The sequence below is a fragment of the Bombus terrestris genome, chromosome 11, assembly GCF_910591885.1.
Source record: "Bombus terrestris chromosome 11, iyBomTerr1.2, whole genome shotgun sequence".
NCBI classification, from domain to species: Eukaryota; Metazoa; Arthropoda; class Insecta; order Hymenoptera; family Apidae; genus Bombus; species Bombus terrestris.
The window spans coordinates 16,545,780-16,566,165 of NC_063279.1; the positions used below are offsets into that span (position 1 = coordinate 16,545,780).

At 35.1% G+C, this 20,386-nt stretch overlaps 2 protein-coding genes across 5 annotated transcripts; one reads left to right on the forward strand and one right to left on the reverse strand.

The window, feature by feature from the left end:
• Positions 1–1,288: 1,288 nt before the first annotated feature.
• On the reverse strand, positions 1,289–4,747 carry LOC125385927 (skin secretory protein xP2-like). The gene is given in 3 exon segments (XM_048409958.1): positions 1,289–4,008; positions 4,010–4,458; positions 4,741–4,747. Coding segments are annotated over 3 exon segments (1,620 nt in total). The 3' UTR covers positions 1,289–2,844.
• An 8,370-nt stretch (positions 4,748–13,117) lies between these two features.
• On the forward strand, positions 13,118–19,693 carry LOC100647782 (homeobox protein aristaless-like 4). 4 transcript variants are annotated; one of them, XM_012314135.2, is made up of 4 exons: positions 13,124–13,388; positions 15,821–15,955; positions 17,224–17,546; positions 19,014–19,693. In XM_012314135.2, the coding sequence occupies exons 1-4, from the start codon at positions 13,305–13,307 to the stop codon at positions 19,282–19,284; spliced, it is 813 nt and encodes a 270-aa protein (XP_012169525.1). In that variant the 5' UTR covers positions 13,124–13,304; the 3' UTR covers positions 19,285–19,693. The 4 variants fall into 4 exon arrangements, with proteins under 4 accessions (XP_048265926.1, XP_020721115.1, XP_012169525.1 ...); XM_020865455.2 differs by having other exon boundaries at positions 13,130–13,382; XM_048409969.1 differs by lacking the exon at positions 15,821–15,955 and having other exon boundaries at positions 13,118–13,388.
• Positions 19,694–20,386: the final 693 nt, after the last annotated feature.

A 20,386-nucleotide genomic window follows, 5' to 3' on the forward strand; every position in this document is an offset into this window, starting at 1 on the left:
TTATTTAGATACAAATTGAATCTTCAGAAGAATATCGTTAAATTAATATTTAGAATTTATCCTTTTTACCTATATATGTCATGTGTGCGCGCTTATTCGTTTTATGTTTCAAATATATATTTTAATATTGGGATCGAAGCCTGTTTTACTTTTCCTCGCAAATAATCGTCGATATTAAGTAATCTGTTATTCAAGATCATTATGTTTGATACTTTTTGTATGCGAGTTATAGGTATTTAACATTTTTTCTGACAGTAATTTTTTACGCAGCGCCTGGCTCTTTAACCAAACTTACTCTTTAACTAAGTAATTAGAAATTTTTACATTAAAGAATTAAATTTATCTTTAATGACATTTGTAGAACGTATCTATGTATATGCATATGTCGGGTTCACATTATGATTAGGGTTAGGGGCGTGTAACGAATCTTCGTTTGGATTAGATATTGTTGTTATGCAATAGAGAAGATATTTGCTAGTACAAATATGATTATTAGTACAAGTGTGGATGTTGCAGAATTGACAGGTAACCGCGGTGATTAGATACTAACGACAATGGTCTTAGGTTCGATAACGAATCCGCGGTCAACGGGATAACAAATATACTTTCTTCCAAAGTCTAAGTCGGACTCGATCTACTTATCTACGGTACAAGAATTATTATACTAGCTCTTTGTTAAAACGTAAAATAGTCACCGAGCGTAAAGACGCTATGTAACTATGTAATGAGACCTTACGAGAGAATGACTTTCCGTCACGATGATGCTGCAGAGGAAAACTATGATGGCGTGTGTCTAAGGACACGAGATCATTCGGAAATTGACGTTGCCGTTAATTGGTCAATTTCCATGTTGGTGGTGTTAGAGAAAGATGCTAGCCGCCTTTGAGGGAAAGTTGCTAGTGGAAAGTGTCGTTTGTGAAAAAAATAGATTTCCCTTATCTTCCCGTAGTTGGGACAAAGACTGTTCGTCTGTTTGAAGGAGTTTAGTTAACTAAATCTTAATATTTGTAACTGGACCTCGAGCTTACCCGAAGAATAGGGTCTGCGTGTGGCAAACCACGGGACAGAGACCGTTGGAATGTTTACTGTCGAGTGTCGCTACAACTATTTCTTTTTAAGGAGAGCTATACTATTACCCCATATCTTTGTTGGACAAAGCGTTCATCCTTTGACCGCGGCTACGTTCGGCGACTGGTTGTCGCCTCGAGCCTAAGCTCAATGTCACAAATCTCGAACAAATACAATCGGGTTGAATGACGACAATTGCTTAATTACGGCTATGATTAGAATCTAGATTATAATGTTAGGGGATTTTCGCAAAGTTCCAAAAGGAAGGCTTCGGTGTCCTTTCATCTCCAACATATATAAATTTACAAACTGTATCGTATAAATTTTCTTAATAGGCTCAGATCAAGAAGTTGTAGAAAGCCAGCGTTATCGTTTCTTCGCGATTTTCTAATCTAATTGCAATTTTTTGAACATCTTTTTACACTGAATGATTCAGCAAATTAATCCTCCTAACTTATCAAGAAAGAAAGAGAATTAAATCGTTTGGTCCCATTTTAAAGAAGTTATTTCATTTTAAAGGACGTACTGTGGAGTATAGTACTAAAACAGATTAATAATTTTTACTAGTAATACATATACAATAGATTGGTTAGGAATATACTCTGTCATTTACTTACTTTATGTAATTTAGTTTTGTTCTCTGATACCACAGTAGCACAAATTTGTATATTCTCGTACCGAATAAACGATATATAACAGTCGGATAGATTGGACATTTTTTTTTTGAATATGTAGGACAAAATAACTGCTACGATAATATAAAGTCATTGCCAAAACGATCAATAGTGAACAATGAAAATAAATTTACAAATGGTGGACATCCATTTGTGAATTGTGTACATTGCAAATCTGCCTAACGATGTTCTCAAACGAAATTTTATGTATCAAAAGATGTAAATATAATTATATTTTTGTAACTAAATACGATAATTCTATCAATAGTATAATATCGTTGCCGCCATTCTTAACTGTTCCATTTCCATTAGTTCGTGAACTGGCAATGAGAAAATTGAGTTTGAATTTTATGAAGTTTAATATTATATGTTGTATGAAGTTAGGACTTAAAATAACTGAATATTTATTGTTTTCTAAATAGAGCTTTCATCATGTTATTATGAATTTATATCTATTCTCTCTACCAATGAGACATATGTGGATAGGTTAACTACATTTCTATTAAAAATGAAATTAGATCAGTTGAGAACTAATGCGACGCGACGATATGCATAGGATACTTATTATCAATTCGATTTGTTTTATTCGGTTATACTCAACATCTTCTATAGAAACTACTGGATAAGCAACTCGAAAGAAGGCTGTACCTATCATATCTATCTATATTTATTGTTAATGTAGCGAAATACGTTATCAGAATATGAATATTCTTTGGCTACGTTAAACAAACGATAAGTAAGGAAAGAGAAAATATCAAAACGGCAGGGAAAAATCCAAGTGACAAAAGCGGAGACTTTTAATATGCTTTCGCTGTAAAAACGCGCGTTCGTTTATTTATGCATTTCATAAAAACGGCCGACCAAGGTTGTATTATATTCGATTCTCCTCCAGTCTGCTTACTATCCTCTCCTACCGATCGTGTGTCTGCGCAGCTCTTCTACAGAGAACTCTACGTTAATGTATAAATGAATAGAGTACCAGTGCTGTTACTCCCTCTACTACTTTCGTCATACTCTTGCAGAGGGTGATGCTAATGGTAGTAGCGGCAGCGGCTGCGGCACCGCGCACCGGCGACGACGACGTCATTCGAAGTGGGGTTTGTCAAGGGGGTGCTGGTGCTGGTGCGTTGGTGGTGGTGGTGGTGGTGGTGGTAGTGCGCTGGTGCATTGGTGCTGGTGCTGGTGCTGGTGTTGGTGCTGGTGCGCTGGTGCGCAGGTGTATTGGTACTAATGGTGGTGGTGGTGCGCTGGTGCGCGGGTGCATTGGTACTAGTGGTGGTGGTGCGCTGGTGCGCAGGTGTATTGGTGCTAGTGGTGGTGGTGGTGCGCTGGTGCGCGGGTGCATTGGTACTAGTGGTGGTGGTGCGCTGGTGCGCAGGTGTATTGGTGCTAGTGGTGGTGGTGGTGGTGCGCCGGTTTGCTGGTGCATTGGTGCTGGTGCGCCGGTTTGCTGGTGCATTGGTGCTGGTGCGCCGGTTTGCTGGTGCATTGGTGCTGGTGCGCCGGTTTGCTGGTGCATTGGTGCTGGTGCGCCGGTTTGCTGGTGCATTGGTGCTGGTGCGCCGGTTTGCTGGTGCATTGGTGCTGGTGCACCAGTGTGCAGGTGCATTGATGTTGGTGCGCCGGTTTGCTGGTGCATTGGTGCTGGTGCGCCGGTTTGCTGGTGCATTGGTGCTGGTGCACCAGTGTGCAGGTGCATTGATGTTGGTGCGCCGGTTTGCTGGGGCATTGGTGCTGGTGCACCAGTGTGCAGGTGCATTGATGTTGGTGCGCCGGTTTGCTGGTGCATTGGTGCTGGTGCGCCGGTTTGCTGGTGCATAGGTGCTGGTGCGCCGGTTTGCTGGTGCATTGGTGCTGGTGCACCAGTGTGCAGGTGCATTGATGTTGGTGCGCCGGTTTGCTGGGGCATTGGTGCTGGTGCACCGGTGTGCAGGTGCATTGGTCCTGGTGCACTGGTGTACAAGTGCATTGATCCTGGTGCACTGGTGTACAGGTGCATTGGTGCTGGTGGTGGTGCGCTGGTGCTGGTGCTGGTGCTGATGCTGGTGCTGGTGCTGGTGCTGATGATGGTGGTGCTGGTGATGGTGGTGCTGGTGCCATTGCTGGTGGTAGTACTGGTGCTGCTACTGATGGTGGTGCTGGTGCTGCTGCTGCTGCTGGTGGTGCTGGAACGGGTGGTGGTGGTGGTGCTGGAACGGGTGGTGGTGATGGTGGTGGTGCTGGAGCATTTGCTGGTGCATTGGTGCTGGCGCAGGTGCTGCTGCGGGTGCTGCTGCGGGTGCTGCTGCGGGTGCTGCTGCGGGTGCTGGTGCAAATGCTGGTGCGAGTGCTGGTCCAAGTGCTGGTGCTGGTCCAAGTGCTGGTGCTGGTTCTGGTGCTGGTTCTGGTGCAGGAGCTGGTGAATGTGCTGGTTCAAGTGCTGGTTCAGGTGCTGGTTCAGGTGCTGCTGCAGGTGCTGCTGCAGGTGTTGGTGCTGGTAAGAGTACGAGTGCTGCTGCTGGAGCGGGTGCTGGTGCTGGACTGGGCGCTGGTGCGGGAACGGGTACGGGTGCTGTTGCTGTTGCTGCTGCAGCTGCTGCTGCTGTTGCTGCTGTAGCTGCTGCTGCAGCTCCTCCTGCTCCTGCAGCTCCTCCTGCTCCTGCAGCTCCTCCTGCTCCTGCAGCTCCTCCTGCTCCTGCAGCTCCTGCTGCTCCTGCTGCAGCTCCTGCTGCTGTTCCTGCTGTTGCTGCTGTAGCTGCTGCTGCTGTTGCTGCTGTAGCTGCTGCTGCTGTTGCTGCTGTAGCTGCTGCTGTAGCTGCTGCTGCAGCTGCTGCTGCAGCTGCTGCTGTTGCTGCTGCTGCTGTTGCTGGTACTGCTGCTGGTGTTGATACTGGTGTTGGTAGTGATCCATACTACGCCAGAAAACGGGACGGGAGTTTACATAGCTGGAGAGCGATGAGTTATGAAAAGTTTTGTGATTTTGTTGACAAAGATTGGTGAGCCCCGATAGGATTCGTACCTCGCATATTTCTTTTACCTCATAGAAATGACAAGCTAGTATGAATCTGTAGCGGCACATGAGGTAGAGGACAATTCAAATCATGTTGTTGTTTTGCCTCGGAGTATCAAGACCGTTAGATTACAAGTAATGTAAGAACAAATAAATGCCGGGCAAAACAATGTAGCCGCTACATGCAACCGTCGAACGAAGACGAATTTGAATTTTCCGACTCTCCCCCGACCAGTATAAATAAACAGTGCGATCGCGAGCGACACAGTTCATATCGAGTACATATCGAGTACATATCGAGTATCTAACAGCATCTAGAGTATCTTCGAGTATCTTATTACGTGACGAGCATTTACGAGTATTTATTCCGCGATTCTATTTTGCGATTTATACTTCGTACTAACGACTAACGTCTACGGCTGTATATTAATTTATTGCCTTAAATATATTCGACGGTTACAAAAACGAGTAATCTCATTATTAATCCTCACGACCTACGTCCTCTTCACACAAACATCTACAAATCATCGACGTATGCGTCAATGAGAGCGTATAATAATAAAAGTAGTTATAATTATAGACTAGTTATTGTAATATATAATATCTGTATGAACGTAATTATGCCTTATTCTCCTATTTTCTACAAATCGTGTGGTTAATTATTATATTTTCGGCGAGTTGCGGGTAGATGCGTTCGCGAGGAAGCGCGTCAGCGGGAGTCGTAAATTCCCGTTACGATTACAATAATCGACACCACGAACAGATCGATCCCCTTATTTCTTTTGGGATAATAGGGCTGATTGATGTGGTATAACATTGCGATTAACATGTTATAATATTTATATTTCCAACAACTTATTACAAGATAAAGTTACCTTGTTACGTGTGATATAAATGTCGTAGACGAATATTTGACGGATGAAGACCCGATAGAGATGCACTGAATGTTCTGTCGTAGTAGAATAAGTCCCTTACAGTTGAATGTAGTAATGTAGTAGAAGAAGAAGTTGAGTTGACCCTCTTGATGTCGTAGAAGAAGAAGTTAACTCTCCTGATGTAATAGAAGAAGTGAAGTCCGTTCTCGTGTTATTACGGGGGAAAGCTCGGTGTGCGAATGCCTTTTGAACTAAGAAATCGGATTCGTTGCTCACACTTTTCGTTAGTAAAGTGAGGGTAACGATCTGCGATGCTCATTGGTTATAGTCAACGTTAATGAATGATGATAGGAGGATGAAATCTCCTACCAACGTTGCTAGTGAGTGTCATTGTTCATGAAAACACTTCTAGGATTAGAAAATCCTTCAGGATAAACAGATTAACTTAAATACCATGTATTAAAACAATTAAATTGAAAAGTTTATGGTGGGTCCTTAGGTTTATCGAGGTAATGAAGGATGTCGCACGGACCATCTCACGCGACGTAACGATTATTATCGACATTATTTATTTAAAATCGATAGCAAAGAAATATCCTATTTGAATTACATAATTTGAAAATTAACTATTTGAACATTTTCAAATTCTGAGACAAATTTAGTACGGTAATTTTCTCAATTTTAGTAGTTTTCTAACTTGATATATTACTTACTTTTCAAATATGTACGCGTTATATAAAGAATAAGCAACTATTTATTATAGATAAACATGTACATATGTAGTAAGTATCGATCGAAGGTAAATCTTAAAGCCTCTAAAATCGTAAAAATTTTTTGAACAAATTTCGAGATGGATATATTAATATTTAGTAGAATAGAATTGTTTAACGTAACAGGAGAAGTAAGAGCGAATAAAAAAGGATATGCAAGAAAGAAAGAAAGAAAGAAAGAAGGAAGGAAAGAAAGAAAGAAAGAAAGAAAGAAAGAAAGAAAAAGTTCTGGGGGATGAAATGCGGAATACAATGGAAATGTTGTAGAAATGATAACATCCGGTTGTCTGGCCCGTCCTGTTGATCTCCCTGGTAGCACTATGGTTTCATGTGCACCCTTGTTGTAAGGGGTTGGGGGCGGTGGCGGTAAGGGGAGGACGTGGTTTCGTTGATTAAAATAACCTCGTCAGTGTAGTCGTTCTGTTGTACCACTAGTCGGGGGATGATGAGTAATCGTCTGGCTTAGGAAATCGTCATGACAAGGGCATCGGACAAAACAAGGGGCGGAGAGGAGAAGAGCTGCAGGTCACCCGTTCAACAAGATCAAATGCGAATTGAATAAACTGTAATAACATAAATTTATAATTTACCTATAGTACTGACAATAAGTGACTGGAAAATTATATATTTCCTTAATCGTTAAATAATTTAACGATAAAAAAAATAATCGATAGATACTTGTAAGTATACCGTACGCGTAATTGTAATTGCAAGTACACGTACTTAATGTAAATAAATAATTAATTATAGGACCGATGAAGTAAAAATATCGTACTTTAAACGTAACTGCCTTAATTTTTATAATTATCCTTAAATTTTATCCTAATTCTTTAATTATTTTTTTTTTTTTTTTCATTCTCATTACAACAGTTACTTTCAATTCACGTGAATTAAATATACCTATTCCTGTAAGTTACGATTTAGAAATAGGATTACAGATAGTTTAAATTTTAGTTTCAAATTTTATTTGAAATAAACATAAAAGATAACAATCTGAAATAATAAATCGTTCCAACCACTTTATTATTCTTACTTTAGAAATAGAGAGTGTAACTTTATTTCATATCAAGATTAAATAAATTATTTTCAAATGCTTTTCCATTTTTGTTAACTCTTTCAAATGACAAATAATTTGAACTTTAAACAACACTTATACTTTGCATACGATTAAGTCATAAATAACATAATCAAGTTATTCTACCTACAACATAACGATATTTGCTCTTGGAATCGTTATAATTACGATAATATTTAAAGAACACGGGTTTGAAATTGTGAGCGGGAGAAACTGTGAGAAGATTTTTATTTTACGGAAGAAACAACAAATTATTTCTTATAGGTATTATTTCAGGAAACATTTATTCAAATGCGAAATAAGAAATTATATAAAATGATTATTCTTCTTCGTGAGGATAATCGTCTTAATAAATAATACAATGAGTGGAAGAAACTAACGCATAATTATATCAAAATAATATGTTGCTAAATGAGATAATGTATCTTTTAAATAATCATTTTTGAAATGTCTTATTTAGATAATATCTATCATTTCTTCTGAAAATAAATGCAAGTGGTATAAAAATTTCTTATTTGCATCGTATTTATACAACAATGTACACACAGATATACTTACTTAATTACATACATGTGAATATATGTTATTACTTATAAGTAATAACAAATAAATAATTTTTATATTTAATAACAATAAATGTTATAATAACTTACAATAACGCATTTTCATTCTACAATGGTCTTGAGGAAAAGACTTATCACTTTGGAAGAAAACGTTGCAGTACCTAAGTGCAAAATACTTATTTATCGTCTTGCATTAATTGAGAAAAGAATTCAGTTTTATAATAACAATTTGTCACGATTAATATTTGTAATATTCGTTTTTATTAATTAAACCGTTATAACTTGTTCGATCTTTTCATGATAGATACCTATTATTAATAACTTTTAATTTTTTTAGTATCTTTAACTTTTTTTTAAAACTACGATTTTTAGCTTAAATTGCTGAATGTATCGTACTCAAATATTATTTTTAAATAATATATATATGTTGTGAGTACATATGTACATAAATAATTTGGGATAATGGTGGGCACGATATTTATTATAAATTGTAAGGGATTAGTAAGGGATTATCGATAGAATAACTATTGGGATTAGCCGATTTTACTATAGGAAAAAAGAATTTTATACTTAAGAATGAGGAATAAAAATATAATCAATGTGTTAGTAAAAGTATCGAATTGTATCTATAGGTACATACCTATGTACTTTTAAATCGCATACGAAATTTTAACTTAGCTGGCTACCTATATATCTTTTTAAAATCACTGCGAAATAGGTATGTGCATACATGGCTACCTACTTACATATTAGATTCTCCAAAAGTGTCTTTCTTCTACAGACACGTCTTTTACGACAACGCATCTTTATACAAACATGAAACCTAATCTGTCGAACGTTGCGATCTTTATCTCGATAGAAGAAAATGAATCATACGTAATTCGATAAAATAACATAAAACGAAAAATGTTGTGCATCCATTATTTCCTTATAAAACGAAAGAAACTTTTCGGACGATCTAATATAAACGAGTAGTTTAAGGTCTAAGCACTCACTAAGCATAGTAGTAAGTCGATTATATTATAAATTATAACTATCCGTGTACATACTTACCATTAGATAGTGAGATAGTAGTGAATTTTAAAGATCTCAAAGATGTTTTATTTCGTAGTAATATATCGTAAAAATCGTTCAAGAAGAAATGAGTATTAACAGCGAAATAAATAGGATGATTTATGTAACCATGTTTGTACACGAGTATGGTTGAAATTCTTCAAACGATTAAACGAATTAGTATATTTTTGTCAAGTATAATTTCTACATAAGCATTAAGTTTATGGCATAAAATTTAATTTATGACGACAAAACGTTCACTACACACTGATATTTGCAAACTAGTGTTGTTACAATCCGAAGCATGCGCCTGTTGTTAATACATAATGCGACATTCTTACATGTATTCGTAATGTTCAACGTTCCAGATTCACATGATTTTTCACAGTAGGTATTACGTTTAGGTATATATTATATTCTGCACCAAAGTTGAAGAGAGAAACGTACAATTCAATGAATACACATTATGTACTTTTACAACTTGAAGGATAGATAAACATACATAGGTAAAGGAATAGGTATAATGTGTAACGTTCATTGAGCGATAAAAGTAGAGCAGTAGGGTAGACTAGAATAGATAGGGTAGAATAAAATAGTAGAATAACCTAACGATAAATACAATTGTTCTTTGTAATAACATACGTATACGATCTTTGATATGGTCGTATTTATTTGATAATACAAAAGAAAACACGGTAAACATTTGAAAGAAGAGAGCCACATCCGATTTCGATAATTTTTTAATATGTTCTCAAGTTGCAGTATTGCAAATTAAAAATGTATTAGAATTAAAAATATTTTACACAAAGATACATAATTTTTTGGACACCATTTGTATCTAATAGAGCGTAAATGTAGTAAATCGAATGCTCGTGTTTACTTCTCTTATCGTGAGCTATAGCGATGATATTTCTAATGGCTCCGACAGAAATAAATAAAACAGTGCGGTGTTTTGTAAAATTATTATTTTATGCTTTAATATCGCATAAGTACACGTGTATTATAGGATTAATGTTATGGGATAAAAGTGTGGGCCCGAACAAATCTAAGCCAATTTAAATCTAATTTTAATTTAAATATTAGATCATCCCATAAGTTCGTGCCGACTTTTGTGTATACATTTCACGCGTCGATTTATAAACATACGGCGATAAGGGACCAATGCACTTGAAAAATTGGAAGAAATTGTACAACGAGAGGATGATTACATTTTTTCGTTAAATCGAAAGGTATTTAAACGATCTTAACATATATAACCGCTCGAAAAACGGAACGAACTTATGGGATGACCTAACAGAAACGAGTTTGACTAAGGTTAGATTTTTCACCAAGCGGGAGTGTAGGAAAAGGTACGACGGAAAAGGCCCCTCTGCCATCCATGCGTTTGATTTACCCCCGTTATAATAAAAACCTTCGCAACACGATTCAGGCGGTGATTTAGACGACATATTAAAACATTATCAAAATCGGAGGTGGCTTCTCTTTTGTAAATATTTAATATTAGCCGACTAACACGCAGCAAATATTCCATATCATTTTATATCGTATACGAAGATCACAGAAAAAAGGAAATAATGCACTATTTGGTATATGTAGAGCTACAGAGATTCGCTTAATACATATGAATTTGTTATACGTAAGTATGTATACATGTGGAGATTAATCAAACGATAAGTAAATATACCTATCGAAAGCAATGTACGCAATAGATATATCGCTACATTTCCATCAAATATACCATATATCTCTGGCAACTACAAAAGACAGAAAACAAAAAAGTAGATCAAAGAGAAAATAATAAATGCACGAGTTTTGATAATTTCTCTCCGATCTCTCCTCTATTTCCGTAGTTTCTTTCACCAACATAATACAACAAAGTACATAAATATTGCATAACGAGTATACGTATTACCGTGCCGTTCGTTTATGTACCTATACGTATCGTCAAGAACGACGTTATAATTTGCCAAATAAGGAAAACGTTGGAACGAGTCAATATTTTATATCGCGTATTGCATTTGCCTAAAGAATGTCCATTGAAGCAAAATAATTAATACAATCTAGTTATAATTAAATTGATATAAAAACATTTTGCTGGTATTTGGATCATTAAAATAGCGAGAATATAAAAAGAGGAGTCAGGGTAAGAGAGAGAGAGAGAGAGAGAGAGAGAAAGAGAGGGAGAGAGAAGGAGAGAGAGAGAGAGAGAAAGAGAGGGAGAGAGAAGGAGAGAGAGAGAGAGAGAAAGAGCGTCGTCCAGAAAGAAAGACTCGGCGGACAATCACAGAGAAAATCAGATGGAAAGGGAAAAAGAGAAATACAGCGTAGCGAACAGAAAGGCTCCGTACAGGAGGCGAGCATAGAACGCCAACGAGAGAAAAAGCGAGAGCAAGAGAGAACTGTACTCAGTGCATGCAATCTTTTTAATTATGAAAACACGGCTTTGTGTTTCATTTTGTTTTGTCGTCAGGGGCGCTATTCTATTCGGGCCCTTCTCCTTCCTCATCCGGCTGGTTCTTCCTTTTTTTTATATTATAACGCGCGCGCACCGCTGAAGTCAGGAGAGGGTGTGCAGGGCTGGATAGGGTTCAGGAGAGGGGCAGAGATAGGGCAGGGTGAGATTGCTTTAGTAATGAATTACATGGCTTCGGGGTATGTGCCTGTCTGATGCGCTATGCTATACGAATACCGAGCATCACTTTCTGGATTTCGCTACGGCTCCTATCACTAAACTCGCGCACCTTCTTCCTCTACCTCTTCTTCTGCTTACGCTTCTTCTTCTTTTTTTTTTCTCTCTCTCTTCCTCCCCTCGCAGCTCCATCTTTTTCGCGGTCTTCTTCTCTTTCTCCCACTTTTCCTCGGTCACTTTTTACTTCTTTATTTCCATTTGCTTTTCCCTATTTCCCTAATTCTTATATCTTTTCGTCTCGTTTTATCTTAAATTAGTATGTATATACTTTGAAATAATACAACCGTATAGGTATATTCAGTTTGATATCTCGAAGAAATAAAATACAAATGACAGAAAATTGGAGTTGGCTGGAACACTATTTTCTTGAGATAAAGCAGGTATAATATTCTCGTTGTCGATATTTCCGTGTAATAAACGCGCGATCAAGTTGACATAAGTACGGAAAAGAAGAAAATTTCTACCCGTCACAATGTTAGATCGCATATAGTTAGTGACTAAATATAATACCATTCGAAACAAAATTCGATTACAATTGCGCTTAACTTTTGGTTAATTTACAACATGTAGATACTAACGATGAATTTTGAATACTTTGCCCTATTTTAGAAATTACAAACTTCGTCCCAACGCCGCCTAATAAGCGTGGCCATTAAATTATAGACGTACGATTAAATTATTCGCATAAAAATGGTATCTACGTAGGTATAGGTACTCGTAGTTTTTACTTATAACGATTAAAGATATAACTTGTTACCTGCTGATCATACTCCGTTAGAAACGTAATTTATTAAAGTCGTTAATAATAAGCCGTTGATAATCCAAACTACTCAAATCGCTCAAGTACGTATTTCGAATGCAACTTTTAAATAACTTTTATTTGGCCAAAGAAATTTTATGTTAAACGTTTCGGTCCGTCGTTTTGTTTTCATCCATCTATTTCCGTTTTCATCGCAGCAACAGCATAACGTTCTCGTTCTGTATAGCGACGGTATAATTTCTAGTTATAAGTTATAACCTCGATTCAAAATGAAAGGTGAAAAAATTGGAGCTTAAGCAAACGTTAAAACGAATATTAAATAGACGATGTGACTATTACGAGAAAAATTGCTAACGGGGTAAGAAAATTACCTAATGAACAAAGTGGAACAACAAACGACACGAACGAAGGAGAGTTTCGAGAATGCAAATTGTAAAAAGCGAGAGAAAATCTTGAAAAATCAAAATTCAGGTATCAACGTTCTTTGGAGAAAAAATTCTGCGCGGTACGATTTAGTGAATTTTCCACAAGAGGGGTGTGTACTTATCTCCATGGAGGTGGTACCGCCCCTAGAATCGGCGGACCAATCCCGTGATATAAACCAACCCCCGTTCTGCACGTAACTCGGAGCTTGATCGAGGGTGAACTCTCGAAAGGAGACTTCAGTTTTCTCGGTGTCGTCTATCGAGAACGATAAAGCGACTCTCTCGCAGTGAGATTCCAGGGTAAAAAGAACGCAAAGCTATATCTTTGTTAGTTTTGCCAAACAACCGACAACTTACGAAAGGATGGCAGGCCCGTATTTATCACCCTTAGGCCCTCAGGCTGACTTGCTCACCGAATATATGTTTGGAAGACGTCGTCAGGTCAGTGTACGTTTCTTTTTTGCTACTGTTTAGCTCCTTTTTTTTATATTTTCACATATTCCTGCTTGTATTATTAAAAGCAGCCAACTCGTGTTCGATAAGTATCTGTCGAATCTTCTTCTTCTCCCTTCTGCCTCGCAATTTGCTTTTGCCGTGTTTCTTCTTTCATACACGATCTTCACCGATGCATATTTTGTATAATTCTACCTTTTATTATTATCTAACGATATAATGCTTTACTCCTGTAAAAACAATGTGTGATAGGAACATATTCAAAATAACAATTAACGGCAAAAGTGCTGTTTAGCTAGTTTTAATTAGGTATCGCTTAATCGTTACGAAGCGGGTTGTCTTCATTTATTGGAAACCAGTGACTGAAAAATATTGTAAGGTTTGTAGGTACGTTTGTAGGTACAAGACAAAAATTTTGTCGTCAGATTCATATCCATACGTAAACAAATACTGTCGTTATAAAAGAGCCGTTTGATTCTTTTGCGTATTACTCGAGTAAGTAAAATATTGATTGATCGCGATTACGTTCTATTATGTTCTGCTTTACCGTATAAATGAATCATCGATTTATTTCTTTACAAGATTGTACCAACTTGGTACATTTGCTTTGGTAGTAATCTAATTGTAAGTTTTTACGCTCAAATATGTACTCACTCAAACTTTGTACTTAACTGAATGTTACAAGATGTTTCTCCGATCGTTACGAACGATTTATTATCGCTAAAGAGAATTCCAGCGCTAACTATAAGCAGGTGCATAATTGACAACTGACTAAAGTCAAACTGCGCTGTATTTCGCTGCGATAGCTATCGGCTATTAACTATTCCTACATATAAATATATATATATATATAACCAAAAAAGTAGAGATAAACATACGTTCATTTATTTGTAACAGACGAGTATCTATACATGAACCATTGTTATACCTAAAATCGTAGTTAAAATCGTAGTCGTAAAATTCTCTACTAACGCACTAATCTGCAAGCACAAGGGATGTAAAAATGAACCGAAAAAAAGCACGAAGGAACTACTCCTCTGATGATTAATTCATATACCTACAGCTTTGTCAAACGTTACAAGTTACGTTAAAACGTAATAATATACTTGCCAAAATACATGTAATTTGTTCCATAAAAGATTCTTATTAAATATGAAAAATACCCTAAATGCCAAAAGCTTAAGCATTATGCGATTACGTAACAACGATCAATCTCAAATTTATATACCTATATGTAATAAATTCTATAATATAAGCAGTTATAAAAAAAGACTGAAAATTTTAAAAAGGTAACGAAAATATATATTCGTCATTCATATATGTATAAACCTATCCTCTTACGCTGATGCTTGTAAACTGTATTTCTAAAATAAAAGAATTGGTTATTTTTATTCTTTTATCACTTATGATTTTTATTTTCCTGTCGATTAATTTTATGCTACAGTTCAAAATATTTTCTCCTTGTATAGCCTTCATGTATATTTCGTCTACCTTCCGTCTTCCAAACGTACAAAAAACCTGTTGTTATCTTATCTTTTAATTGATTAATTATGTATGTGTGTGTGTATATATGTATAATATAGGTATAGATAGTATATACCTACGTATAATATATGAACGCATGTATTAATGCATAGTAGGTAAACAAAGAAATTAGTTGCAACAGTGTGTAAACATACTGCATAAATTAAAAAATCTACCAATATTTATCCAGTTTGAAACTTTGTATATTAAAAGTATGTATGCATATCATGAAGGTTTATTGGAATTTCATGATGTCGTACATTATTTAAATAACATTTCGTTAGGTTTTAGATGACAGATTTTCGAAGGTACAACCAACGTACCTACTGATATTTATACATATATATATAAATCTAAAAACAGAGAAAAATGAGTAAAATTAAAAAAACAGTTGCTTTAAAACGTAATAATATGAACAATCGGAACAACGAAAATAATTCGATTGATTCTAAGGATATATGTACCTACTTGCGATAGGTATATACTTAATATCAAACATAGAAATTTTCTTATATTTATATAAAGTAATAAGATTTTTCCGAATAGTAAAGTGAAATAAGTTGATGTAAAGAAATAAGAAAGTGAATTGAAATAAAATTCAACATAATTTAGTATAATCATGGTCTCTCTGTAATTAAAATTAAACCTAAATTAATTTTTAATATTTTAATACTTTTAGTATTTCCCATTCTTTATTTTTATTTATTTATTTATTTTTCTTTTATTTGACAGGAAAATCAATAGAAATAATTTGTATTATTTTCCAACGCCGCTCATGTAGGTATACTATGATAATCTGATCTGACAACGAGATCAATTATGTGACATAAGTTTAGGGACATAAAACGTAGTAGTAAATATTTTTATACGATCATTAATTATTGTTAATCATGTCTGAATAGAGACGCAATCGGACAACTTTCACTCCGCAACAGCTTCAAGAATTGGAGTCGCTGTTCCAGAAAACGCACTATCCTGACGTTTTCCTAAGAGAAGAAGTCGCTCTTAGGATTTCACTTTCAGAGGCTCGTGTTCAGGTTAATAAACATAAATATTTTTCCCTGTTAATCCATAAATAGGTATTCTTCTTTGCTTTTTTTTCTTATTATCAAATTAACAGGACTATTAAAAGTATTTTACTTTTAGAAAAATCGCCTTTTATTATAGATGTTGCTTTATGCATAAATCCTTCTTTATACAAAACCAAATTACAATTTATTTAGACACCATGCAAATGTATGTAAGAGATCTTTATTTCTCTCTCCAATCGTTTTTAAATCTGGAATTGACGTCGCCTAAAATTTTTTACTAGAATTATTCGAATAATGGAAAAAACATTTAAAAAATAATTCGAAAACTATAGAGTTAGGTGGATATTGATGTAACGTGTCTTCAAGTCTGTTTATAAAATATAATTTCCCACAGTTTGATTAGTATCTACCTATGTTTAGCTCAAATTCTGTGTCAAAATTTTCTATTCACCCAACTACTATAATTTCTTTCGAATTTGTTGATGGATACAGAACCTTTCAAAAACCTCGTTTGCTACGGCCATTTTATTCTTCGCTATTTGACGGAGTCAAGCTGCACTACGCGTTTAGAGCTTCAAAGAGGTAATATAATAAAACAGAATACTTTATACAGTTGAAAAGATCATCATTTTTGCGGGGCATATTTACAAGTACATGATTTTAGAATGTTTTATAATTAAGTTATATTATTGTAACTAAATAACAATATTTATTTATTTTTATACAAATTACAAATGTTTCGCTAATGTTTCATTACAATTTATAGCGAATATCGATCTACATTTTGTGGAGAATAATTTTTTGTAACCATCGATCTACGCTCGAATAATTTGTTCCGTAAGGAGCATTGATGTTAAGTTCCATGTGGGAAACATTTAAGCAAATAGTTAATAAGCAAATATTTGATTAGCGATAGAAAAATTGGTAATAGGCTAAAATGATAGGTATTAAACATTGTATTTATAATATGACAAGAAAACGTTGAAAAACCTATTTCTATAATCGATACGCGTGATTAGTAAAATAAAATCTGCAATATTATTTTACAAGTCCATCTAAACACAGCTAAAATATCATAAAAAATTAAATAATGCTAAATTATTTAACTAATATATTTGCCGCCTGTTTTTTACTATAAACCGTAAAGTCTGTAGCATCGACATTTTACAAAAATAAGTTCCTATCGGTAATTCATAATGCGTGTGTAGCTACTTTTCAGCTGAAAATACTTATTTTATTTATGAAATAATAACGCGAATTATTTGCTATTTTAGGTTTGGTTTCAGAATCGACGAGCGAAGTGGCGGAAACAGGCCCGATTGCAATTGTTGCAAGATGCATGGAGAATGCGATGTTTGGGATTAGGAAGTGCAGCACCCCTTCTTTTAAGGCCGCCACCTACAGCATCTTTGGAACGACCTGATGCTGCGACACCACCACCCCCGCCTCCCCCACCTCCGCCGCCACCGCCGCCTTCAGCCTCTGCTTCTACCAACGGACCACCTATAACTATAACGGCGAGCAACGCGGACAAAATACCTGACGCTTCAACTTTATCCGTTTGCAGAGATTACAGGATTCTTCCACCTCCTCACGGGTAATAAAATTACTTTCCTTAATCGTATTCTGCTTTTACTAATTCAAACGTGCAAATAGTAGAACAAGAATTTACGCAAAACGATATAACGCAATCGTAAAATCAATGGACAGTGTTGAAATGTTGAGTATCGAAACGTATTATTTATTACACGGCGTGAACCCAAAACACTCAGTCTCTCTCTCTCCTAACTGTTCTTCCCTGCCTTTCGGAAGTAGATATACGTTCTAATCCTAGCCTATCGTTAGCCTTCTTAAAACTTCAATTTACAACTGCGCTATGCCGTTTCTATCTAGTATCTAAGTATACATAGGCGTGTTTTAAATTAGACTTTTGATCGATTAACTTCTATATTTAATTTTCTTGATATTCGACAGAGTATGTGAATATGCCGTATCCTCGCGTATTTTCGACATTTATGTTTCAATTCAAATGAAAAAATTCGCACACATACGCGCCTGTCGTAGCAAAACCATCAATCTTATATAATATAAAGAAATAGTACTATTCGAAATTTCAAGTTAATAAAGGATTAAGAGGAAAGTTCTTAATTCGTTAATTGTACGTTATTTCAGCTTCTGAATTATTTAAACTTTTCTAATAATAGCTACTTTATACAAAGGATACAGCAATTAATAATGTTACATAAAAGTATTTCATGTTACATTGCTCTCAATACTATGGAGGAAATTATTGTTGCAACATACCAAACAATAAGATTTCGAATAAGATTGGTCATCTTGTACTGAGTTTTTTAAAATAATCTTTAGAATGCAAACATGAAATTTCGATTGACCAAGTTTCCAGTTTAGAATAATTAAATCTATTGTAATATAATATAATCTAATTAAATTTGTAAAGTTGAAACAAATAAGAAACAGACGATATTTATTGATGCGTAATTTTTTAATTATATACTTAGCGTTTCTATGACATGTGATAGATTGGAGAAAAACTTTCATTAACTACGACGAAACAGATATTTTGTTCCATAACAGAATGAAACATTTCATTTATTGAAACTACGTAAAAATATGTAAAAGATAAAGGAGAATACAAGAAAATAAGAATAAGGGATATTCTTCCAAATATTATATACATACATAAGTACATAGTAGCGGTGAACGCTAGTAAATATGAAGTGTGTACTTAGTATCTACAATATAAAAAATATGCATAAGTATAAAAATGTTTATGATTCCTAGTAGGTACACATAATTTGCGAGATTAGATGTATCTATGTTCATACATTCAGATATTGAATTAATGTGTTCATTATAACTGTAACATACCTATGCAATATACCTGTTTATGTAAATGCGGAAAGACACTTTATTTTTATAACTAGGTGCACTAGCTTACGACTTTTTACATATTAATAGTATTTATATATGTGGGATAATATATATTTTGCACTTTTATCCCTAAAATTTCGTTCTCATAGAAAGGACAATTATTACATTTCAGATATTCGCTGACCTGTGAAAAGTCTCCAGAAAGAATGAAATGTGGTTGTGGTTCTCCACCAAGAATATGCGGCAGTCCAGTAGAAAGAGACATCAATTTAACCGCTAGAGATAGGCCTCAAGAGGCTGAGATGGATCTCACCGTGAAGGGTCCACCCAGGCACACACCGACCGCTACTTTGTTCCATCAGCTACCCCAACAAGAACTCAGTCCATCGCATAATGTCGACGAACCTTTGGACGTTACACTTAATGCTAACAAAAACAATTAATTGTTTCTTGTTACGTTAGCTTTATATAATTCAGTTTCTCACTCGCGACTAACTTATTATTTCTTCACTTTTTCACTCGAAAGAATCAAATATCTACAATGGACAAATCAGCTGTTGAAAAATCTTTGTTCTAAAGGTACGTCGTTAAAATTTCAAATAAAAATGCTACTTACAATTATATTAAAATACTCAAGTAGTTAGTTTAAAATTGAATATTTCTCCACAAATAACTTTCACTTTATATTTGTAACATTATTATTTTTCGATCTTGACAATGTTACAAGTGCTTCGTTAGACACAGTATTTTAGGTAATCTCACTAAAAATCCTTATATATTCTACATTCTGCATTCTCTTCTTGCTCGATATTTTACAAAATTACGAAATACCTCAATCATTATTTATTATATGTTGCGTAATTTTTATTATCTCATATATTTTTATTGGGATAAAAAAATATAGTTTATTTTCTTTTCTACATAACTAGAAATGTACATATAATATGCATATGTATTCTTCATTGTCTTTACCAAATTATATTCATTGATACAATGTATTATTAAGAATGATAATTGATTATATAAAATGTACTATTTATTTTATTGTTATAGTCAAAACGTTTCTTTCTTTTTAAAAAATATGTGAGAAGTAATGGATTTTATAAAAGTTATGTGGTTTTAGAAGCACATGGTAATGAACAAACTTTTTTCTATAAAACAAGCATTCTAAAAATACATTAACCATTTAAGCGATTATGTCGCACGCGTTAAAACTGAACTCGATTCGCATTCATAAAAAGAATGACGGATATAATCGGTTTATAAAAATTTATGTCGAGTACGTTGTGCTATGAGATTGTTCTGCGTTTATACCTTCCAATGTCTCATCACACTAATGGTCTTCTTTAAACTTATTTTTTCCTGTTCAATAGTAAAGTCAGCCCTCGAGATACTGTATTAATTATAATGGACATACATACGTATACGCTAGTGGAAGAAAATTCGTGCCACTGTGAAGTACATTCTACACTTTCAGCGATGAACAACAACTATAATGTTCGCGGGGTTAACGTCAGTTTTATTTTTTACAATTACATATGTAGT